We start from the raw sequence: 26,383 nt of genomic DNA on the forward strand, positions 1-26,383 counted from the left end.
CAGAGAGCTCGTAAAGTTATTAGTATAGCATTCGGCTACAGATCGAGAGGTCTTGGGTTCAAATCCGGACCATTCCTATTCTTTTTTTTTATTTTTGGAAAGTGGTAAGCATTAAAATTAGTTTAATATTTAAATAAAATAAACCTTTTAAAGTATATTTATTTCGTTGGAATCATGTAATAGAAGTATAACTTCTTACGTGCGTACAAAATACACACACATTCTTTTTTGAATATTCTTTGAATTGCACTTATAGGCTATTGATTATATTCAAAATAAGATAGCTAAAAGGAACTACAACGTTAACGGGGTTTTATTATTTCATATGGTCAGTGGACATCTATATATCAAAAAAACGCGGAGTGCTACCATTTAAAGGGGTGCGTTTTTGAGGAATAAGTGAATTAGTCCCTGGGCACAGGTTACATTAGGGCGAGTTCTATGCACTTTTGGTACAAACATATCTACATAAAAATTCTTCCTGGTTAAATTTACTATCTAAATATCACTTTTTAAAGTCAATGATACTTTTTTTACAAAAATATATTCAAAAGAAAAAGCACAAAGAAACCCAAAAGAAAGAAATTTTGTTTTTTGCCCCATAACTTTTGTCCACGAGGATATAGGTATAGACATTGCTTTACAGAAAAATAACCTACATATTTCTTCTTTAAAATTTTGTTTAGTAGAGGTGATTAGGATTTATAGTTTTCGAAATATGATTTTTCAAAATTCACCACTCACAGCAATTTTGGGCAATTTTCCTTGTTATTTCGCAAATATTGTCCTGTAACTTTTTTCTACGTAACTTTAGGTATATGCAAAAGGTACACGTAATAGGAACAAAAATCAATTACCTTTAAAATTGTCTACTGTGTATAACGTTGCACGACTTTTTTTAAAGAGATTATGGTTTTTCAAGATTTTAAGGTTTTATACTTTTAACGATTTTTTATAATATAATATAAAAATAAAATAATATTATTATATAATATATTATATATTATATAGTATTATATTATATATATAGTATATATAATATTATATTATATATTGTATAATAGGTAATATAAAAAATATTATTTTTTAAATTTTTTACGATTATTTTTGAAATTTCTTATTATAACTTTTTCTTTCTTTTACATGAATATACTATATTGCTCAATAAAGAGGGCTGGCTTACTTTCTGTTCTTTAAAATGGTGTATCATCTATATTTAAATAATCGAAACCGAGTGATTCTTTGATATTTTTTTACCTGTATTATTTAAAATTATTTCTTTTACAAAAATTACATAAACATTAGTCTTAGAAAACATCACTTTAGTTAAAATTATTTAAACGTTAACATTTAAAAAAATTTCAAAATCAAAGTCCATCTCTTCGTTAGCATTAGCTTCAATATCATCCTCTGACACCTCAGTTATCTTAGAGTTCCCACAATTAGTACCCATGCACATGCACCCTTGGCAGAAAATTGAACAACTAATTCCTATCTTCCTACAACCGCAGTTTTTTGTACATCCTTTGGTACATTTACATGCTATTTTTTCAAGCAAAGGTGCAGGAGCTTTGCCAGTACCTAAATATTGGTATTAATCCATATTTTGAAGTTTACCCGCCCGGCCAAGTCAAGTGGATCCAAAGTATTACCTATAAAAAATTAGATTCAATCATAACACACAATCACATAAAAAAGTTATAATGAGAAATTTAAAAAATAATCCTAAAATCAAAAATCGTTGCAAGTACTTATTACATTTTGAAAAAGCATATCTTATTCAAAAATAATCCTAGACTTTTTTATAATACACCATTTTAAAGTAAACAGAATAAGCTTTCTTTTTTATTAGTTATAGTATATACCTAAATGTAGAAAAAAAAAGTTATAATGGGAAATTTAAAAAATAATCGTAAGAAATATAAAAACTCGTTAAAAGTATAAAATTTTGAAAAAGATAACCTCTTTAAAAGAAGTCGTACAACATTATACAGTAGAACATTATAAAGGTAATTGATTTCTATTTCTCTTACATGTACCATTGCATATGCCTAAAGTTACGTAGAAAAAAGTTACAGAACAATATTTGCGAAATAACAAGGAAAATTGCCCAAAATTGCTGTGAGTGGCGAACTTTGAAAAATCATATTTAGAAAACTGTAGATCCTAATGACCTCTACTAAACATCATTTTAAAGAGAAAATATGTGAGTTTTTTTTCTGTGAAGCAATGTCTATACCTATATCCCCGTGGACAAAAGTTACGGGACAAAAAACAAAATTTCTTTCTTTTGGGTTTCTTTGTGCTTTTTCTTTTGAATATATTTTTGTAAAAAAAGTATCTTTGACTTTAAAAAGTTATATTTAGATAGGAAATTTAACCAGGAACAATTTTTATGTAGACGTGTTTGTACCAAACGTGCATAGAACTCACCCTAATATAACCTGTGCCCAGGGACTAATTCACCCATTTCTCAAAAACGCACCCCTTTAAATGGTAGCACTCCGCGGTCTTTTCATATATAGAGATTCATTGACCATATGAAATAATAAAACCCCGTTAACGTTGTAGTTCCTTTCTATAGTATATAGTCAATAGCCTATTAATATGCTTATTTAATTTAAAAATAAAATAATTGTACCATAGTTTAAAAAAACACAAAAATGTGCTTGAAATGTTGATTTTAAACCATACTCACCCCCTTCCCTTATATGGCTTTGTTTACAAAGCAATAAATGCTGTCTGAATGTTTTATTACTTTTTCTAAAATATTTTTCACATTTTAGCTGAAAGGAAAATCTACGAAAGAAGCCAACATAGAAGCAAAAAGTTTATTGGCAAAATTAAATATGCCCGATAAAGAGCATTCGATGGCTCAGACACTCTCAGGTGGTATGCAAAGAAAGCTATGCTTGGCAATGGCCCTTATCGGTGATTCAAAGGTAAGCAAACAATAAATATATCTGAAATTAATACAACACATTTGATACATATGCAGGGTTGGAAGTTTAAAAAATGAACATTCGACCGATACATGTTGCAAGGTAGCAAATGACGAATACTCTGTAATATTTAACACAGTTTATAGACCATGAACTTATTATAGACAATTTTTTATTAAAATTTCCAAATTCGACAAAATATAAAATAAAAGAATTCGCTGCAAAATGAAAATGGGACAGCTTGCATTTCAGTTCGTTCCAAGAGGACCATAAACGCCCTTACGCACGTTTCACCCTCATTATAGATTATCGGAGGTGTATATGTATATGGTCACCTCAACAGGGTTGCGAAAAAGTCTGGTAACACGTTATTTTCTCGGAAATCGCTAAAACGATTCTAATGAAATTTCTTATTTCAAATGGAACACCCTGTATATTTTTTAAGTTTTGGAATCCTTGAGGTATACTGATTATTTTTCATATGATATTCCATATACCTAAATGCCATAATTTCGAAGTTATTGCTACATTTATTAAAAAAAAATTTAAACAATTTATAAAAATCAATTTGTTCGGCCCGGGTAGACATTATTTTAGGTTCTTTGGATCATTGGAAACAAAAAAAGGTCTTTTGTAGTTTTTCTCTAAAGTTAATCGTTTTCGAGTTATAAACAATTTAAACAATTTAAAACTGAAGAAAACGAAAAATGACGATTTTCAAGGTTCAAAAAGAGGGACAGAAAGATTAACAAGTCAAGATGTTTTGCTGAAGATGGGGAAGGAATGCGAAGGCATAAAAACCATACAAACGAAAAAACTGGAGTATCTAGGACACATAATGAGAGGAGAAAAGTACTCTCTGCTAAGACTCATAATTCAAGGAAAAATCTCGGGAAAGAGAAATGTGGGACGTAGGAGGATTTCCTGGTTGCGAAATTTAAGGGAGTGGTATGGGTGCAGTTCAATACAGTTGTTCAGAGCTGCAGCCAACAAAGTTAAGATTGCTGTGATGGTAGCCAACCTCCAATAGGAGACGGTACTGCAAGAAGAAGGTTCAAAAACACAAGTAAATAAAATAATTTTTGAAATTACAAAGTACCTAAATTTAAGATCAAACCTTCTTCTATCAGATACCTATAAGAATTTTTGGCACGTTTTATTATAAAATATTGTTTTTTTTAATTATTAATGAAGCGCATATGAGAGAACTGGCGACCGGGCTGCATTAGCAACTAAAAAATAATATTTTAAAATGAAAGAAGACCAAATTGCTTATCGGTAACTGATAAAATAAGGCTTGAACTTGAAATTAGGCACTTCGTAGTTTCAAAAATATTATTTTTTACTTGTGTTTTTGAACCTAAAAAATCGTCATTTTTTTTCAGTTTTAAATTGTTTATAACTCGGAAACGATTAACTTTAGAGGAAAATTACAAAAGATCTTTTTTGTTCACAATGATCCAAGGAACCTAAAATAATGTCTACCCGGGCCGAAAAAATTGATTTTTATAAATTATTTAAAAATTTTTTTTAATAAATGTAGCAATAACTCCGAAATTGACATTTAGGTATAGGGAATATCATATGATAAATAATCAGTATCCGTTAAGAATTCCAAAACGCAAAAAATATACAGGGTGTTCCATTTGAAATAAGAAAGTTCATTAGATTTCCAGAAAAACGGAAGATTTGACAACAATGTAATTACCACTATAATATCGGAAGCATAAAAAGACCCTTACCTACCAAAATCCATAAAAATTGTTCTAGCGGTTTCCGATAAATTACCGTGTTGCCAGACTTTTTCGCAACCCTGTATATAGCTTAGGGATCATTGAGATGTCTCTCATCATTGACATCTGATGTCTCAGATGTTTTTCAGAGAATTCTTTTATTTTATATTAGTTTTACTCCTAACTGAGTATCGGGACCAAGATTTCATTGGAATTTTGCCATGAAGAATAGACAGGTAGTGAAGTGCAACTTTTAGACTTCCCCGTGTCTTCTTTCAATCGTCGGTCGTTTGGTTTGCACGTAATAGAAACCACGAATAGGCGTAACCAAAAAGGGGTCCCAATAGAAGTGTTTATTTCTTCGGAAATAAAACTTCGAATTGCCGACAAAAGATATTTAAGCCTATTAGTTGTGTCTTAGACAGAATGTTCGTAAATATGGTTGAAGTGTGAATATAATATTGTCGTTGGCAATAATTCGCGATCTTGCACATGCATCCTTTGACCAGTTTCAACGTGGCGTGCATTTTTATTATAGATATTTTTTAGGTATTAATTTTGGATGAACCTTCTTCGGGAATGGATCCCCAATCTCGAAGAGAGCTTTGGGATCTATTGTTGCAATGGCGAGGGGAGAAAACAATCCTTATTACCACACATTTTATGGAAGAAGCAGATGCACTAGGAGACTGGATAGCAATAATGTCTGACGGTAGTCTAAACTGTTATGGTACTCCAATGTTTTTGAAAAAGAAATACGGTAAGTGATTACACGGATTAAAAACCTCTATACTCTGTAAAAACGAGCGCACACAATATTCCAGCTACAAAAGAGGTGATATGAATATTACGTGGGGCAAAAATGTATTTTCATTTTGATGGAAAATAAAATTAAAATAATTTTATTTTGAAAGATTTTTCCATATTTGCTAAATTTGAAGTAAAACGCGCCACAAAAGAGTACCTTTGATAAAGTTCGCAGTTTAAGGTTTTTTTGTGGCGCATTTTACTTCAAATTTAGCTAATATTATGGAAAAATCTGTCAAAATAGAACTATAATTTTATTTTCCATCAAAATGAAAATACATTTTTGAGCCACGTAATATTCATATCGGCTCTTTTGTAGCTGCAATATTGTGTGGGTCACTCCTTTTTACCGAGTGTAGCGGTTTTTTAATTCTTAGAAGTTTTTGAAAGTTTTTCTTTATAAATTAAACATATGAAATTGAATGTAATGTTTGTCGATTACACGTCAAGCGTTTTAAAGTCCTAAACCATTATCGTCGAACTGGTCTAGTGGTTAGGTCGCTAAGCTTGTGATCGAGCAATCCGAATTCATATCCCAGCCATTCGAGTTTATATCCCAGCTATCCCAATAATTTTTTTGTGTCCATTGAATGGACCGTAGATTTTTTTCTATTCAGAGTGGATTGAAAAAAATATACATATTGTGGATGGATGGCAAATGAACTCAGATTGCCCGATGATAAGTTTAGCATGCTAACCACTAGACTAGACCATTTCGGCGATAACTTGGGGCTCAATAACTTCTAAACAGTTTAACCGATTTTGATCACAACACGCGTTTGTCAGTTATTGACAAGTAGTATCTGATGCACCTAATGTTAAACATGATATCTGAAAGTATTATAGGATTTAATGAACTTAAAAACTGTTTTCCCATAGGAAATGGATTTGATCACACTTATGATAGACCAGGGCGCATCTGTAAAAATATTAGTACATTTGGACGTTGAGAGGTGACTCAAAATTTTTTTGCAAAAATTTCTTGAAAATAATTCAAATAATAATATTCGAGTTATCCTCCCTCTCAAAAAGGTCCGGAACATTGTTTAAATAATAAAAATGTCAAAAAATGAAGGAAATATTCGATGTTTTTCTTCGTTTTTTGATTATAACTTTAAAAGTATTCATTTCCGAGAAAAGTTGTACTGACATAAAAGTTGCACAATTAAATTTCCTACAATATAGAATTAGTTTAAAATTTAAAAAATAGTCAGCCTTGTTGCAAAATAGCAATAATTGTGAAAAGAACATACAAAAACAAGTATTCGCATTTTACGTTTTTTAACCATTTATGCTACACTTAGGACCTTTATATTTCACCCAGAAAAACATTAGGATAGAGTAAAACAATACTGTAAATTTGATTAAGATCGGTGAGATAGATTTTGCAAAATAAATTTTGCAATCCAGCTTTCGCAAAAAAAATTCATTTTTTCAAAATGTTACAGGACTGAAAATAAAGTAGATAGCAAGTTGAATTTTTTTTACATATAGAAGTGTACTGTATCTTTCATTTGAAATTTGCAAAATTAAAATCGATTAACTACCACGGCGTCAGGAATTTTTTTAAATAAACATTAATTAATGGTGCTACGCGCAGGACAGCGGATAGTTTGCTCTGATTAGGCATTCCAATGGCCTTTGATAATGATTGATACATTTTAATTTTTATTACATTTCGATATAAATAAATAAATTTGTTTATTGCAAAATAAAAACACATACTCTATCCTTTGAAATAGCACTTTTTTAGCAAAAACTTTATTTGTTCATATATTTTAACTTAGAGAATAAAAGTTTATTATTTTTAAATATACGCAATTGTTTAAACAATATTTCACAAACAATAATAAAATTTGTTTGATTTTTATGGAATTAAAATTAAAATACAACAAAATATAGAGTAAGAAAATAATATATTAGATAAAGATTGGAAGAAATTTTGGTGGAAATTAACTTGTGTGAATCGAACACCGTTGTCCTGCGCGTAGCACCAAAAATTAATGTTGATTTAAAAAATTTCCTGACGCCGTGGTAATTAATCGATTTTAATTTTGTAAATTGCAAATGAAAGGTACAGTACACTTCTATAACCAAAAAAAAATTCAACGTGCTATCTGCTTTATTTTCAGTCCTGTAACATTTAAAAAAAATGAATTTTTTTTGCGAAAGCTGGATTGCAAAATTTATTTTGCAAAATCTGTTAAACCGATCTTAATGAAACTTACAGTGTTGTTTAATAATATCATACAGTTTTTCTGAGGAAAAATTGAAGGTCCTGAGTCTAGCATAAATGTTTGAAACACGTAAAATGCGAATACTTGTTTTTGTATGGTTTTTTTCGCAATTAGTGCTATTTTGCAACAAGGGTGACTATTTTTTAAATTTTTATCCAATTCTATATTGTAGAAAATTTAATTTTGCAACTTTTATGTCCGTACAACTTTTCTCAGAAGTTAATAGTTTTAAGAGGATCGGAACGTATTTTCGGCTGCAATGCTATTCAAATGGGGATTCAATGCTATTCAAAGATTACGTTATTAGCGAGGGCCGAAAGTCCCTGAGAACTTCTACAATGTTTATTTTAATAAGTTACAGGGGTGAAAAAACTAAGAGAAAATTTAGTGTGATTTTTAAATTCAAATATCTCATTCAAAATAAACTTTTTATTTATTCTAAGGGACTTTCGGCCCTCGGTAATAATTTAGTCTTTCATTCTGCGTTTAAATTTTTCAAAAATATTTATTGGTTTTTTCAGGATTTGAAAAAAATGAACACAATGCCGTGGTAATATTTTCCAAATCTGTCTTTGTCTTACAACGCACTCAACCGAATATAATATTGTCAGCATATATTGTCAGTCAGACACTGACAATCAGTGACAATTTTAAATATTTGACATTGCATCGGGAATATTTTGAGAAATTGATTAAATATTATTGATATATAGTGTATTTGATAAATAATTAATTTAAGACGTGAACTTAATAAAAAGTTATTTATTGTGTATTATTTGTGAAAGATCCAAGCAGAGAATACATCAGATATATCCTGTGATCCAAGTATTTTGTTGTTAGAGATGTTCAAAATTGTCAGCGTTCCAAAATAACAACATATTATTAAAAAATCACTTTAACACTTTTCCTCTTTTCTCGATTGATTATTAGTTTTTGTTGTACAAATAAATTATTACAATCACTGAAAACATAGTTAGTGAAAAAATTATCACATTTATTAACTGAATTAATAATTTGCAATTATAAAAATAACAGTTATCCAAGAACATTCAAAAGCCATCTCTTTAAATTAATTATGACATTTTCAAGTAGAATGACATTCTAGTAATGTTTACATATCCACACCAGTGTGAATTTTACTACACGTAATTTGCCGTGTAAAGACAGAAAAAGTAGGGATACACGTAAAATATTTGCGAATTATGTACCCATAGCCTTAAAGTTATAATCAAAAAACCAATAAAAAATCGAATTTTCCTTCATATTTTGACATTTTGATTATTTAAACAATGTTCCGGACCATTTTGAGTGGGAGGATAACTCAAATATTATTATATGAGTTATTTTCAAGTAATTTCTGCAAAAAAATTTGAGTCACCTCTCAACGTCCATCTCAAAACAGATGCGCCCTGGACTATGAGGCCTATAACGTAAAATTCAAATTTTCCCAGATATTAGGTATAGACCGATAGACATGTCTGGAGTCCTCCTACAGAAGCTCAGTTATTGGAGCAATTCGTAGGTGGAAATTTTGAAATTTTGTGGTTTATGAACAAAAATATATTTTTGTTGGTCATTTCTTTCGTTCAATACGGTGTATATGGCGTTATCTACAAGTTACTTTTGAAAAATTACTGATTAATAACCACAAATACAGGGGTGGGCATAAGTCAGTTAACCAGACTACTATCCTCAATGCAGCTATGACACCGCTTATTTATGCTTCTGCAAGTTTTTCACAGAATTCTGGGTTGTTGCGGATTGCATCGAATTCCTCTTGAATTCTTGTTTAAAAGTGCTCAATATCACGTAATGGGGTGGCGAACAATTCTTCCTCTTCTTCCTATCCACATGCCAAACTCGGAATTCAGATATTCGCAAACTGCAAGTCCGAAGTGCGGCGGAGCTCTGTCTTGTTGAAAATGGCAAGTTCCTGCAAACTCTGGTTATTTTTAAAAGTACCCTTTAAATCGATAAGCAGGTCAAGATAATTTTCTGCATTTACGCTGCCCTCAAAAAAAATAAGGACCAACTAGACCATCGGCGCGGCGTGACCCAGTCCACACTGTTACTCCAGGAAGATTTAACTCATGAGTAATGGTTTCGTGAGGGTTTTCATCTGCCCAGTAAATACAATTGTGTCGGTTAATCCGTCCGTTTAGTTTGAACTGCGCCTCATCACTCCAAAAAATTTGCTCGTCTTGTGCGCACGCAGTATACCACTCGCAAAATTCCAGTCTACGGCCAGGGCGTCGTCTTCTACTAGCTTCTATTAGCGCACGTATCAAACGTGAACGATAACAGTGATAATTTAATTTCATTAATTTCAAGTCCCTTTCTTGGGACTTCTTATGCAACTTGTAAACCACTACCTTATAGGAACAGGAATATTTGGATACTTTGGTGAATTCATTGACTCTGGTCATCTGCATGATAACGCAGGCATGATAAACTCTGGGTTATTTTTAAAAGTACCCTTTAAATCGATAAGTAGGTCAAGATAATTTTCTGCATTTACGCTGCCCTCAAAAAAATAAGGACCAACTAGACCACCGGCGTGGCGTGAATCTCAACCCACACTGTTACTCCAGGAAGATTTAACTCGTGAGTAATGGTTTCGTGAGGGTTTTCATCTCCCCAGTAAACACAATTGTGTCGGTTAATCCGTCAGGCATGATAACGAAGCCAACAGACAGATTCGTTCTTCTGTAGTGTCCTTACCGTAGACATAATAAGATTAGACCAGGTAAGGTACGGGCCGCTCTGTGCATCGCGGTGTAACCCCAATATCAAGGACGTTAGTGGTCTAGCCATCTTTGTCTGTCACATGCACGGGATCGCTTGGTAAAAAGAGATAGATAAACACCGATCGACTGCCCGCGCGTTACACTATTTTGCTCAGTATGCCTTGTCTATTCTTTTTATATTATGGTCCTTACACGGGCTTAGGCTGCCATGGCAACGTGGATACGGTGACCGACAATCGTAACTAACAACATGTGCCACACTCCCCATATCTCAACGCACCAATTCAGTAAGGCAAGCACCGTTGCCGCTTCCTCGTAATTTTTGAACCGTGTCAGATAGCGTTAACTGACTTATGCTCACCCCTGTATATTTTTATTTGTTTTTCGACTTGCTTTTAAATCAAAATACTTACATTGTTACAGATACAGGTTACCACTTAAATTTAATGATTGAAGAAGACGCAGATATAGATGCCATTAGTAGAAGAGTTAAACATTTTATGCCCGATGCGCATTTGACGTCAAATAATGGAAACAACTTGGTATTTGTTTTACCCTATCAGAATACCAACATGACGGGGCTTCTTGGAGATTTGGAGAAAAATCGATCCGAGTTACACCTTAGTAATATATCGATAACGATAACGACTTTGGAAGATGTATTCCTAAAGTGAGTTTACATTCTATTTACAAATTATTTATTGCAGGGGAACCGAAATAGGAATAGACGTTGCACGCTAGCAAATTTCAAATTATGACAGAGAGCACTTAGTTGATCGACCTCAACGAGTGGAACTATAGGGACTATTCGCGACGTTGACAAGTTTTGTGCAAAATCTAAATTTTTAATATTTTTTTATAGATGATTTTTAATTTTCTAATAGGGAACTTGCACATTTTTTTATTACATAATAATGTTTCGTTTAAAAATGAGATTTCCAAAATTTTACGCCTCAAAAACTCATAGATTAGAAGTACAAAATTTAAAATCTTCTGTGTATTTACACCATTTCAAACGACCCAAAAAGCGCGCTAACACGTGTGACGTCACATCATTATATTTTATAATGACATGATTTGTCGTATGTCATTGTAATAATATTAGTCCGTTCTTTAACGGTAAAATATTGCAAAATCTCTCAATTTTAAAGAACCGCTTGGATTGACATGAAATTTGGCATAAACATAGCTAACAAGTCAAAGAAAAAAAGTGATATGGTGCCGATATGTGCTTTTGCCCTGGGGGTGGTTTTCACCCCCTCTTAGGGGTGAAAAATATTCGTCCAAAGAAAGTCAGGAAATGGATAAACTGGCTAATTTTAAGTAACTTTTGTTCTATAGAGTTTTTTCACTAAGTCAATAATTTTCGAGTTATTTGGCAGTAAATATGTTCATTTTTTCGACAAAATAACCACGCTTTTAGACGTTTTTTTCGCAAATAACTCAAATAGTAAGTATTTTGTCGAAAAAACATTCTTAGCAAAAATATAGCCTGTAAAAAATTTTAAAAAATGGTTTATATATCACGTCTCTACACCTAGTAGAAGCAGAGTTATAGCTAATGAAAAATAGATTCATATTCGTCAAATTCCAAATGGAATACTTTAACGTGAAATAAGCAAAAATGAAGCAAATTTCGGGGAAAACTCATTACAACTTATTTAAAGTGTTTAAAAAAAGCTTCATTTTTGTTGTATAAAAAAAATTTCTAGCATCAAAATTAAACAAGTTACGCTCAAAATAAAGTTAGTCCCTTTTGGTTTTGGTAAAAAATTCGAGAAAATCACCCCTAATTAGTATCTTAAATGAACTTAATCGTTACGACTTCACAAGTTTCTTGACTCGTGTATATATTATTTATATGATCTGTAAGTTTCATCGGTTCAAAGTCCTTATTATTGAAAGGGCTGTAGTTAAAAAGGGTTGAACGAGTCACTGATCACGAATGTATGCAAATTTAGAAACACCAAATCTTAATCAATTTTTGTCTAACACAAACCAAAAAAATACATGATATTCAGAAAACCAAATCTGACTTTTTTGTTTTTTTGAGATTTTTGGTATCTCTAACAATTTTTAAGTTATTTTGAAAAAAAAAACATATTTTTCAAAATTTTAGTTTTTAAAAATTTTAATTTGAAACCAAATTTTTTCAAAAATAAGCACTTTGAACCGATGAAACTTATAGATCATATAAACACAACATAAGTTAAATAATTTGTGGAGCAGTAACGATTAATTTCATTTAAGTTGCTAATTAGGGGGTGGTCTTCCCGATTTTTTTTTTTGCAAAAACAGAAGGCACCAACTTTATTTTGAGCGTAACTTGCTTAAATTTAATGCTAGAAACTTTTTGTAAAAACAGAAATAAAGCTTTCTTTAAACGCTTTAAAAAAGTTATAATCGGTTTCCCCAAAAAGCGCTTAATTTTTTGGATATTTCACGTCGAAATATTGTATTTGAAATTTGGTGAATATGAATATATTTTTCATTGGCTATAACTCTGGTTCTACGAGATCCAGGGACCTAACGCGTACACCATTTTTTTTATTTTTTTATAGGCTATATTTTTACTAAACACGTTTTTTTCGACAAAATACTTACTTTTTGAGTTATTTACGAAAAACCGTCTAAAAATATGGTTATTTTGTTGAAAAATGACCATATTCACTCGCAAATAACTCGAAAAGTGTTGACTTGGCGAATAGAACAAAAGTTACTTAAAATTAGTCAGTTTATGCATTTCCGGATTTATTTTGAACATATATTTTTTCACCCTCAAGAGGGGGTGAAAGTCATCCCCAGGGCAAAAGCACACATCGGCACAATATCACTTTTTTTCTTTGACATGTAAGCTATACGTATGCCAAATTCCATGTCAATCCAAGCGGTTCTTTAAAATTTAGAGCAAAAACCGTGAAAGAATGGACTATATGTATGTCTTAACAAAAACACTCAAATATTAGTCAGAAATAACAACTATCAAAATATTTATAAAATTGAGTGTCATAATGAATGCCAAACTTAATCAATTATATCAAATAGTAAAATGATACGACGCCACTACCAATGAGGGCGCATTTAGGACTGCCTGCTAGAATTTGAATTTTCTCTCGATTTTAATCGTCTTTAGGGGCCAAACAAATGACAAAAAAACTTGTTTTTCTTTGATATTTGTTTTAAATTATGTTCTGTTGTGATTTATAACATTTTTTTTTTAATTTAAATAATTAGGTATAACACTAATATGACCGGGTAATATGACCCGTATGCACGCCAATGGTGAATATAAAATTCCTAATTGTATATCAAAAAATGCGCAATAACTACCTCTTAAAACCTACCAAATTTCATTTGCATATCTCAACCGGTTTTAGATCAATAAATAAATCATCAGTTTGTAAGAAAAAATCAACATCCCATATCTCGGAAACGAAGCATTTGCGGACATATGTTTATAATGCAAACAGTCATTATTTTTTCATGCAGAATTACCCTTTAAAGTTTGTCGCACTTATTTAGAATTAAATTAATATTTATTGACGGAAAACTCCATTTTACAATTAAAATTAAAAGTCAAAATTAAACATTGAACACAAGTTAACTTACATTACTTACAATTAAACTAACGACATCAAAAAATTAAAATCAAATTAAAATAATTCACGTGAAATAGTCCTTTTAAAAGCATTTAGTGTGACTCCCATAAAGTCTATATTTGGAAACTCATTTACACTAGAAACAATTCTATTTAAAGGCATATTTTCTGCATGACGTGTATTGCACGATCTAGCGGATAGCAAGGGACATCTTCTCAAATTCCTAGCTGGAACATAAAAATCTATTCGACCCAGAATGCTAGGTGCAACAATAATACCATTTAACACCTTAAATACGAAATTAAGGTCAAAGTATCGCCTGCGATCCTCTAGACGGTGCAAATGAAACATCTGCATGACCTGACTGGAATTCAATTGCATTCCTCTAGTACCTAATCTATACCGCAGATATCTAACGAATTTATTTTGAATCGATTCAATTCGATATTTGTGATTCTCATAACTTGGACTCCAAATCACTGAACAATACTCTAGTAATGAACGAACATAACTCAAAAACAATCTCACAATTACAAACAAATTATTAAAATCATATGACATTCTGATGACTAACCCTAATGTCCGATTAGCACGCGCAATAATGGCATCATAATGGTCCACGAAACTTAGCTTACTATCCAGCAACACACCTAAATCCTTAATTACCTGAACTCTAGATAAATCCACATCTCCTATCTTGTATTTAAAATCACTGGTGGTCTTATTACGTGAAAAAATAATATATGAGCATTTCGAAGCATTCAATCTAAGATTATTTTCCTGGCACCAATGTACTAAAGAATCCAAGTCTCTCTGCAAACCCTCACAATCAGATTCTGACCTAATGCATTTAAATATCTTCAAGTCGTCTGCAAATATCAGATATTCAGATTTAAAGTTCCTACCAATATCATTTACCAACAACAGAAAAAGCTTAGGACCCAAATGGGAACCCTGCGGAACCCCTGACACGGCTTCAAATCCATTAGAAACACATCCTGCTGATCTTACTTGCAATGTTCTTCCTTGCAAATACGAAGTAAACCAAGCTAATAAAGAACCAGTGATACCAAAGTTTCTCAGCTTTACAATTAAGACATTATGATCTAGTAGGTCAAAGGCCTTACTGAAATCGGTGTATATAGAGTGCACCTCGTAACCCTCATCCATTGCTGTACCTATACTATCGATATACAAAAAGAGGTTAGTGAGAGTAGAACGTCCGCCTACAAATCCATGTTGGTTGTCCGTAATAATGTTCCTAAAACAATTATCCAAACTTGGCAAAACCATTTTTTCAAATACTTTAGATAAGGCTGACTGAATACAAACTGGCCGATAATTTTTGATATTACTATGATCTCCTGCCTTGAAAATAGGACACACAAAGGAATGTTTCCATCTGTTCGGGAAAATTCCCGTCTGGAGAGATTTATTAAGAACATATATTAATGGTTCACACAAGGACACTGCACTTTCTCTTAGGAACAAATTCGGTATCAAATCAGGGCCAGCCCCTTTATTGACATTTAATGACAACAACACATTCAGTAAATTGTCAAAAGTGACTTCGAGGTTACTAATTTCCACCTCCAGCTGTTGTGAGAAAATTTCATTACTCTCCAGGTTATCCAGAGATTTACCATTAAAAGTGCTGTATACAGTACCAAAATGTTTCGCAAACAACTCTGTTATTTTTTGTTTGTCATTCTCACTTTCCTCACCTAAAAACATAGAGCCAGGGAGAGCACCATGTCCGTTGGTTTTATTTTTGATGAACTTCCAAAATTCACCAGCGTTCTCATTTATTCTCACTTCCATCTTTGAAACGTAAGCATTGTAAGACTGCTCAGTGAGTGATGAGCATTCATCTCTCAAATTTTTAAATTCAATATAGTGGTGATACTTATTTGTAGTTTTATATTTTTTATGCGCAATCTTTTTGGCAATGACTTTACTCTTAAGTTCAGATGAGAACCAAACAGGAAAATTCGATCTTTTTACAGATATCTTTGGTACAAAAAGTTCAATTGCGTTCCAGATAATGGAATAAAAAGCATCTAAAATGTCATTTACATCCTCTAAACAGTACAACTCAATCCAATTGATCTGAAGCAAATAATTATTCAAGGCACCATAATCCGCCTTGTGAAAGTTATAATAAATATTAGTTTCCAAACTGATATATTGATTATCAAATAATATTAATGCTTCAAGTGAGGGATGATACCTGTCACACGTCATTAAAGCTTCCGCTTTTTTTAGATTTAAATAAGTATCAGAGAAACACAGATCAAGAATTGAGTCATACTGGTTTTTAAAATAATTATATTGACCTAATCCTAAAAAATTGAACTCATCACAAAACAAAATTTCAGTATCATTACTTATATTTTTAGCAGTCGTCTCACCGTCCCATATCAGATTTGGTAGATTATAATCCCCAAATAATACTAGTTTAGAATCTTTATACTTATTCATAATTAGTTTTACAGTATCAATGTGATTGGAATAAACATCCAATCTAGATCTGGGCGGAATGTAGACACAGCCAAAAACATATTTAATGCAATTAATAGTAATTCCAGCAAAAACCTGTTCTACATTTGAACTGGCAATTTCCACTAGACAAGAACTGATATCACTTCTAACTGCAATTAACACTCCACCTCCTCTTGATTTCTCGCTGGAAATATGATCACGGTCCCGACGGTATACGGTATATAAATCACAGAAAACTTCATTACTTTTAATTTCAGGACCAAGCCAACTCTCTGTTAGGAAAATAACGTCATATGTTGCTGAACAGGATGTCAAATATATGTCCTTTAGCTTCGTACGCAGACCACGCACATTTTGGTAGTAAAGTGATAGACTATTCATACTTATGTTCGCATTTGGGAGTTTTTTGGATTCTGGTGGTTTTGTTCTTTTACCTTTGAAATAAACAGGTTACCATTCTTGTATCGTATTGCCAAGTTTGATTCACCATTTCTTCTACGCCTATCAAGTTCTTCATATAATTTCTTGAGATGATTTCGTTGCATTTGAGTAAGATCTGATTTAATCAATATGCTCGATGGCTTTAACTTATGTTTGTTTTTAAGACATGCAATCACTGTGGTATTATTTTGAAAAATTACCTTAAGTGGTCTTGGCCTGTCACTACTGCTATTACCACGTCCTACCCTCAAAACCTTAAACTCAGTTGCTCCAACCTCCAGTTTCGTTAGGACTTCTCGAATATTTGCCTTGTCATGATCTATTCTCTCATTAGTAACCTTAGATTGGCTCTCATCAACATTATAGATTAGTATATTTTTAGATCGACTACTTCTATCTTCTAATTCCAGGAACATATCTTGCTCATCTTTGATAATAGATACACTTTGATTTCTTATCTCTTCACTTCCACTTCCACACATGGTTTCAATTTTTTCTTGTAACCCTTCAAGTTTCTTTTCTAAAGTTTCAACTTTCGCCTCATTAGATTTTACAGACGCTTTAATTGTATCTATTGTTGCCTGCACTTCAGTCCTCTGATTTAACAATAGGTTAATTATGTGAACAATAACTACTAGTAGTACATCTTTATTGGTAGTGGTACTTTTCTTTAATAAATTATTTATTTCATCCTTGATTGCAGTTTCACTCTCTACAGCATCCACAGTATTGCACAGTAGACTTGAAAAATCAGCATTGGGCACCTGTTTTCCATTGTCAGCACTTTCTTTTGATACCGAATTTTTCCGGCTATTTGAAGCAGAATTCAAAGATAATCTTTTCACCACCGTCTCTTTGCATACTTTACATTCCCAGTTATGCGATTTAGTTTTGCGAAAGTCAGCACAGATTTTTTCATATTCACTTTTAGTCAAACCCGTGCATCCCTTATGGACCCATGAGCAACAAGTGATACACTCAATGGAAATTTGCTTTGGTTTAACCTCCCGGTCACAATAAAAACAAATGCACACACTTGCCATCTTCCAAATATAATGTCTTATTATCTTAATAATCAGTCACCTCAACTCCTGGCCTAATTCTAATTATCTTCAAATAAATTGGTAATGACACAAAAAAGTCAGATCAGTTTTTAGTCAGTTGTTATCAGTCTTCCTTAATTACTATCAATTTAATACTTGCTTAATATTTACAATATTGATGTCAAATCTTATTATATTTTTGAGCTCAACCTTTCATAAGAAAGTCCTGGAATTTTCCTTTTGATAGGTATAAGTTTCTCCTCTAAGTTTAACGTATTTCACAATAAAATCACGTATTTTCTGGAGCCCATGGGCACATGTTTACAATCACACTAATACTCTCAATTTACTAATTAGAAACACCCTGTATTGATGAAAAACATGGCTACTTGTTGAAGTACCTACCTAACTTTTTTATTATCCAACATAAGCGAATTAATCAAAAACAGAATGTTAAGAAAACCTGAGGCTATAGTTGGGTTTTAATTTCAGTATGTTATAAACGATAGAATATTCCACAGGGTGTGGTGAACTTTGAGAAAAAAACACAGTTTGATTGGTAATCCCGGTATACAATGACAATTTACTTGTCTAGCAACAATATTTTTACAGCGATATTGTTAAGAATAAGGCTATAACATATTAAAAAAATCACTTAAATCGGACAGTAGGTTTAGGAAATTCGAGACATCAAAAATGACCCATTTTGGGGAGTGCTCGTTTTCTCTGACGCGCATTGTATTTTTTGATGCACCAAAAAATTCATATTGGTTTTTGCCCCGCTGTGATATTTTTATCATCTAAATTTTATTTGTATATTTTTATCATCTAAATTTATTTGTATATTTTATTTCTGCATATGATTGAAACTTTTTTCCTTTTAGAACACGCCAAGAGATTGAACATTCATCAGACGACACTTCATCAGTGGCCACACAAGGTAACTAATTTATTTTATTACTAAAGTACTGAGATAAATAGATAGACAGTGTACTGAGATAAATTAGATGTGATCTGTCAATTTTTTTACATTACATATTTTAATTTACAATCTGCTTTATCGAAGCTATAAGTAAATAGTTTGAATGTTAAATACATGAGGGAGAAGCTGTCCTGTGGCAATCCACGCTGGGCGCCAATTTTGTCGTGTTCATATTGACAATGATATATCGAACTAATCTCCAAATGCCACCATTGGACCAAGAAACAAATTCGACATAACATCACCAAAAACAACAGAGAAGCAAAGGAGCAAAAGTAAAAATCAGATACCAGAAATTAGAAATAAATGACAAAGTGCTAAAATGGAATGCAAGAGAAAATAAACTCATAGAAATTGAAAATGTTCCAAAAAACTAGACAAAGGAGAATGGATGGATGAAAAGGAAACAGACAATGCAAACGAACAGGTAAATGAATCACGGTATATTCAAAATAATAAGAAAAATACAAAAAAAAAGAAAGAGAATTAAGAAAATGACAAAATAAATTGGAACATGGAACGTCAGGACACTGCTAGAACAAGGAAAAATGGAAGAATTAGCGACACAGTTGAAACAATACAATATAGATATTGCAGGAATTCAGGAAACCAGATGGGGGGGGGGGACATGGAAAAATAGAAAAAGAAAATTATACAGTATGGTATGCTGGAGAAGAAAAACAAGGATATGGAGGAACTGCTTTTATGGTGTTAGAGGAAATGAGGCATAAAGTTATGGAATTTAAACCCATAAGTCAAAGATTATCATACATAAGAGTAAACACTAAACCGAGCAAGCTGTCCATAATAAATGTCTATGCACCCACAGAAAACAGTGATGACTTAATAAAACAACAGTTCTATGAAACACTAGAAGAAAATGCCGAAAAAATCCCGGGAGAAGATATAATAATTATTATAGGCGATTTCAACGCACAAATAGGTAAAGAAAAATGCTTTAGGGAGGTTGCAGGGGAAAACTCATTACATAGCACAACAAACAATAATGGAGAAAGACTATGTAATTTAGCAGCGGCATTAAACATGGACATAAGTAGCACGAGATATAAACACAAAAACATACATAAGATAACATGGATGAGACCAGGCAGTCTGGAGGGGAATCAAATAGATCATGTACTTATTAAAAAGTCATACAAACAGTCGATAAATGATGTGAGATCTCACAGAGGGGCCAACATCGATTCGGACCATATGCTAGTGATTGCAAAATGTAAAATAAAAACAACAAAGAATGAAAGACGAAAAGTACAGGGAAGATGGGACGCAGATAAATTGAAAGATAAAGAAGTAAAAAGAAGATTTGTAAAAGAAGTAAATGCAGAGATGCAGTTCAAGGAGGAACAGGAAATGGAGGAGCAGTGGAAAAAAATCAAACAAGGAATAAACAAAGCAGCAGAGAAAATGGTTGGAAAAATGCAAAAAGAAAGAAGAAACAATTGGTTTGACGAAGAGTGCAAACTAGCAGTGGACGAAAAGAATAAAACAAGATTGAAATGGCTAAGCACAGGCAAAGAAGAGGAACGAGAAAAATACCAAGATCAAAGAAAAAAGACAAAGAAATTGTTTAAATCAAATACAAATAAGAAAGTAGACGAAATTATGAACGAGATCGAAACAGAAAATAAGAAACACAATTCAAAACCACTGTACCAATACTTAAAGCTAGGTAGTAGAAAACGGACAGCTAATGTAACCATAGAAGCAGAAACATGGTAGAAGTATTTCGAAGAAATGTATCAAGAAACGGATATAGAAGAAGAAAGAGAAACAATAATGAACCTGGAACAAGGCGAAGAAGAAAAATTGACCTATACAGAAGTAAAAGATAAAATATGCAAACTGAAAAACGGGAAAACAGCGGGAGACGACGGAATATGTGCAGAACTTATAAAATACGGGGGTGAGGCACTATACAGAAAGATTTATGATTAATACAGAATATCTGGAATAAGGAAACAATGCCCGAAGAATGGAAGAAAGGAATTATTGTGACAATCCCAAAACAAGGAGACCACAGGATATGTAAAAACTACCGAGCAATTAATTTACTGAATGTAACATATAAAGTAATGACTGGTATAATTAGAGACAGACTAACAATATACACAGAACAGAGCATAGGAGACTACCAGTATGGTTTCAGAAAAGGAAGATCCACGATAGATGCTATCCATACACTAAAACAAGCGATAGAGAAAACATACGAGTACGACGGAGAAGCACATATACTTTTCCTAGACTTTAAACAGGCTTTTGACAAACTAAGTAGAAGAAAAATGATCCAAGACTTACAAGAGAGCAAAATACCAAATAAAATTATAAGAATGATAGAAATGACAATGCGAGATTCCCAAGCAACAATAGACACCGGAAGAGAGAGAACAGAAATAATAAAAATAAAAAATGGAGTAAGACAAGGAGATGCGCTCTCAACGGTATTATTTATTCTATCATTAGACAAGATAATAAAAAAGTTGTCAAACGCAGGAACTATAAATAAAAATACAGTACAAATAATTGGATATGCGGACGATATAACCATAGTAGCAACAGATAAAAGGGCATTAAAGAAAACCTTCCAAGAAATAGAAAACGAATCCAAACTGAGAGGACTGGAAATAAATGAAAATAAATCAAAATACATGAATGTAAGTAAAAAAAAAGAAGACGCAACTGACAGAAATGACAATAGACGCACACAGCTTTGAAGAGGTTGAAACGTTCAAATATTTGGGAGTATTAGTCAACAGAAGAAATGAAAGTGTAGATATGAAAAGAAGAATTCAAGCAGGAAACAGAGCATTCTACAGAAATAAAAAAAATTTCAAAGATAAGAAGATAAGCCGAAATACAAAAATGAAAATCTACAAAACGACCATAAGACCCATAGTGCTATATGCTTTGGAGACATCCACATTAACAGCAAGAGAAGCAGAGCAGCTGAAAGTTTTTGAAAGAAAAATTATGAGAAAAATTCTGGGACCAAAGATGGAAAACGAAGAGGATGCAAGGCAATGGATGAACCACGAAATACAAGAATGAATGGGTCAAGAGAACATAGTTAGAGCAATAAAAGCACAGAGAATTAGATGGTATGGACACATAATGAGAAAACAGCAGAACAATACGTTAAGAGTTATAACTGAATGGATACCACCAGGTACAAGAACCAGAGGCAGACCTAAACTCAGATGGAGACAACAAGTGGAAGAAGACTTAAGAAGTATGGAAATTAGAAATATAGGAAGGAAAATCAAAGAGAGAGAAGAATGGAGAAAGGTAGTGGAAACAGCGAAGTCACACCAGCAACTGTAAAACCAAACTCAGAATGGGATGATCCCCCTCAAAAAGGATCTTCAAGTGAAAACAGCTTCAGCTTCCTTGGGAGCGTATAGCTTGTATATACAGTGCTAGTCAAAAGTCCGTACCCCCCCCTCCTATCTTTTGAACGGTTATACTTATAATAGTGAAACTTGGAGGGAGGAAATAAACGGATGTAGGCGTCTTAACTAGTCATGACAGGTGACGTAATAGTGACAGATGACGTTGCAGCGCCACTATGACAGATAATTTTAAATGGGACCTTATGGCAAGTGATACCTCGTTTGAAAGGTATTGAAAATACCTATTGAGTCATACTAATTTTGTTTGAGTTTAAGCTAATTTTAATGAATAAATGAAATATAAAATTGTATTTTCGCATTTAATTATTAAAAATTCAAACCTCCGCCTATGATTACTTGTCAAAAGGGTTGACGTTGACGTAAAAACTATTAGAGAACTGAAAAACGTGAACTTTTTTGACAAAAAAAACATAGGCGGACATTTGAATTTTTATTAATTAAATGCGAAACTACAATTTTATATTTATTTCATTTATTCACCAAAATCAAAATCAATTTATATCCAAAAAAATTAGTATGAGTGAATAGGTATTTTGAATATCTTTCAAACGAGGTATTACTTGCCATAAGATCCCATTTAAAATTTTCTGTCACAGTGGCGCTGTAAAGTCATCTGTCACTATTACGTCACCTGTCATGACTAGTTAAGACGCCTACATCCGTTTATTTCCTCCCACCAAATTTCACTATTATAAGTATAACCGTTCAAAAGATACGAGGGGGGTACGGACTTTTGACTAGCACTGTATATATCACCAAAACCAACACGACGAGCATGAGACTTTATGTGGGTTCTTGTATTCTACTCCTCTGCATTCTCCAGGTATACGGTACACTATCAGTAAAAGGAATGCATTTCGGTATAAATGCTTTATTTTCTCATTTCATTGGTTATAATTCAGGATCTACATTATAGTCATTGTGAAGTTACTTTATATAAAAAACTGTCTCTGCTGACAGGCAAATATAAGACTCAATTAAAGACTTAGCTTGTGGTGTGAAGGCTTCTTCCGGTGCTGTCCTAGGTTATCTACTCGGGAGGCGTCAGGTGGAAACTTGATGTATGGTGGTTGCCTCCGGAGCTAATTAACAGTTCGTCGAACCCATGGATGACTGTCTCGAGGAAGTGGTTCTCGTATCTGGTATCGTTCTGGTATTCACGTGATTACTTATCTGGGGAACATACTAAGCTCTGGGCCAAAACGGACGTGTTTAGGCTAGAACAACGCCCTTCTCCTGGGTGCCTAGAAGAGAAATCAAGATGTAGATAACCCGCAGCATAAATTTATGAAGGGCCCCTACCACCCAAGTCAACAAAACTCTAATATTCCCCATCAGCAGCACAGAAAATCTTACGAGGTTACTTCTAAACCAAACAGTAGACCCCAAAAACACCCCAATTACAAAATACAATTAAATAAATTAATAAAAATAAATTAATTTTACAGTTGTCTATCAAGTCTCTTAGTGATTAGACGTGTTTGATTTAAAAGTCGATTCACTAATTGCCGCAAAAAATACACAGTTTGTTTACCTTTTACTCATTTATTTGGTTAAGTTTTTTGGATTTCTACAAGTAAGTCGATTCATTACTTAATTTATCCTGGGAAATTATACTTAAAAGTCCGACATCTGTCTGGGACGGATGTCGGGAACTTCACCTGGCGGCGGGAAGCCGCCGCGATCTTCAAATATAAGAATCGAGGATATCAGGGTTCTGGATGGCATGGAACTGGACGATTCAAATGTAAATATTAATCAAGATGGTTTTCGCGGATTTACAGAAGCCGATAAGAATAATATTGCAACAGGGGACAAAAATCAAGTTTTTCCAGCAGATAATGATAACAATAAAAGCTCATTAACAACAACAGCAAGTAATTTAGACCAGCCAAACCAGTCTTTCAAACGCGATATTTCCATTAATAATCGATTTACGTCAAGAGATACAGGTCCGTACTTAATTTTTGTGGAACACGAAGTTTTGAATGTGGGAAGATTGCATCCAATGAGACTTGGTGAAAAACTGTTAGCACTTTCGGAATACGAAAAATCGATCTTAGAAATTAGTAACGTGGGTCGTAATAGACTTAAAATTGAAGTTAATTCAGGGTTAGTTGCGAACAAATTAGTGGAAAATTCGGTATTCAAAGACAATAAACTGATAGCTTATATCCCCTCACATTTAACTGAAAAAAAAGGTATTGTGAGATCGGTCGATACATATCTGACTGAAAATGATCTTGTTAAAGTTATAAAATCAGAGTGTTCTGTTCGTAAGGTGCAAAGAATGTTTCGAAAAGTAATAAAAGACGGAGTGATTGAAAAAATCCCCCGTCAAATGATAATTGTCATTTGCAGGGAACAAAATTCCCCAATTTATTTATATAAATAAAGTGAGATGTCCTGTAGACACGTACGTTCATCCTGTTATGCAGTGTTACAATTGTCTTCGTTACGGTCACTCTGCATCTCAATGTAAAGGAAAAAAGAAACGCCGAAACTGCGGCAAAGAAAATGATAACGAATGCACTCAATGTGATAACTTCTGCATTTTTTGTAACTCTAATTCACACAACTCGACAAATCGAGATTGTTCAGAGTATAAAAAACAAAAACGAACTAAGGAAGCAATGGCACACCTTAATATTTCTTTCAAAGAGGCCGAAAAAGTTATTGACAATCCTGCCTACACTAGTATTGTTCAAAAAAACAGATTTGCTCCGTTACTGTCATCCACTACTGAATTCCCTTCATTAGTTTCCAGGCCAAATACCTATTCCAATATTGCTCAAAGCTCATCAAAACATTTGCCTTCCATTGCAAATATTTCAAATACTGCAGCTTCTACTAGAAAAAAACGAAAAATACACCCATCGTCTCCTACGCTTATTACCGCTCCAAGCGAATTTAGCTTTTGTGCTAGCCCCGTATTCCAGTTCGGAAACTATAATAAAAATGTATCTAAAAATAACGATGAACATCTTAAAAATGAATTCGCTACTACTTTGAAGGATTCAATCAATAATTTCTTTTCAGACATTCCTGCTCGAAACCCTGCGATTAATAGTTCAGTTCCCTCTATACAAGATGTAGAAAATATAATTAACAGCGTGATTAAACATTTCTTTACCTGATATGGCCGGTTTAAAAATTGTCCAGTGGAACGCTAGATCAGCGTACTCTAATAAAAACTCTATTACGCAACTTTTTACAGAAGAACACTTTGATATAGCTCTTATTTCGGAAACTTGGTACAAACCTAAGTATGAAATGTCCTTACAGGGATTTAATATTGTTAGAAAAGATAGACGTAATAAACGAGGTGGAGGTGTTAGCATAATAATCTCTAATAATATTAAATACAATAATATAGTATTCAACCAAACATTTAATAAAAATATTGAAGTTTGTGGCATTGATATTGATGTCAATGGCACCAAAATATCTGTGGTTAGTATTTATCGTCCAGGTAGCATTGCAGTCACAGTGAACGACTATGTTTCTCTTTTTCAACAAATTCCGCATAATTTTATTATTGGTGGCGACTTTAACGCCCATCATGGAGCCTGGGGCTCTATAAACAATGATCATAGCGGTAACATACTCATGGAAGCTTTAGAATACTTCGACAACTTTATCATTGCAAATGACGGATCTCCTACCAGAGTATCTGCCCCTGGCTCTCCTCCATCATGTGTTGATCTTACCCTCATTTCGTCCAACTTTAGCTCACAATTCTCTTGGTCTGTTAAAGCAGATACGTATGGCTCTGACCATTATGCTATCACATTTGTGTTACAACAACTCAGAATTGATAATATTAATATTACCCCCATTCATAAATGGTCTATGCGAGAAGCTGATTGGGCATTGTTTCAAACAAAAATTGATAAAGATTTCTCCGAGATTCCGCTTTTCA

The 26,383-nt window shown here is 32.9% G+C and overlaps 1 protein-coding gene across 2 annotated transcripts in view; it reads left to right on the forward strand.

Moving 5' to 3' along the window:
• Positions 1-26,383, forward strand: part of LOC114333923 (phospholipid-transporting ATPase ABCA3) — a 249,446-nt gene that overhangs the window by 158,797 nt on the left and 64,266 nt on the right. For both annotated transcript variants that reach the window (XM_050644213.1, XM_050644214.1), the window contains exons 10-13: positions 2,787-2,942; positions 5,225-5,435; positions 10,890-11,136; positions 18,936-18,991. In XM_050644213.1, the coding sequence (XP_050500170.1) occupies positions 2,787-2,942; positions 5,225-5,435; positions 10,890-11,136; positions 18,936-18,991 (670 nt within the window). The remainder of the gene's footprint in view (positions 1-2,786; positions 2,943-5,224; positions 5,436-10,889; positions 11,137-18,935; positions 18,992-26,383) is intronic.

Source organism: Diabrotica virgifera, chromosome 2, assembly GCF_917563875.1.
Source record: "Diabrotica virgifera virgifera chromosome 2, PGI_DIABVI_V3a".
NCBI lineage: Eukaryota > Metazoa > Arthropoda > Insecta > Coleoptera > Chrysomelidae > Diabrotica > Diabrotica virgifera.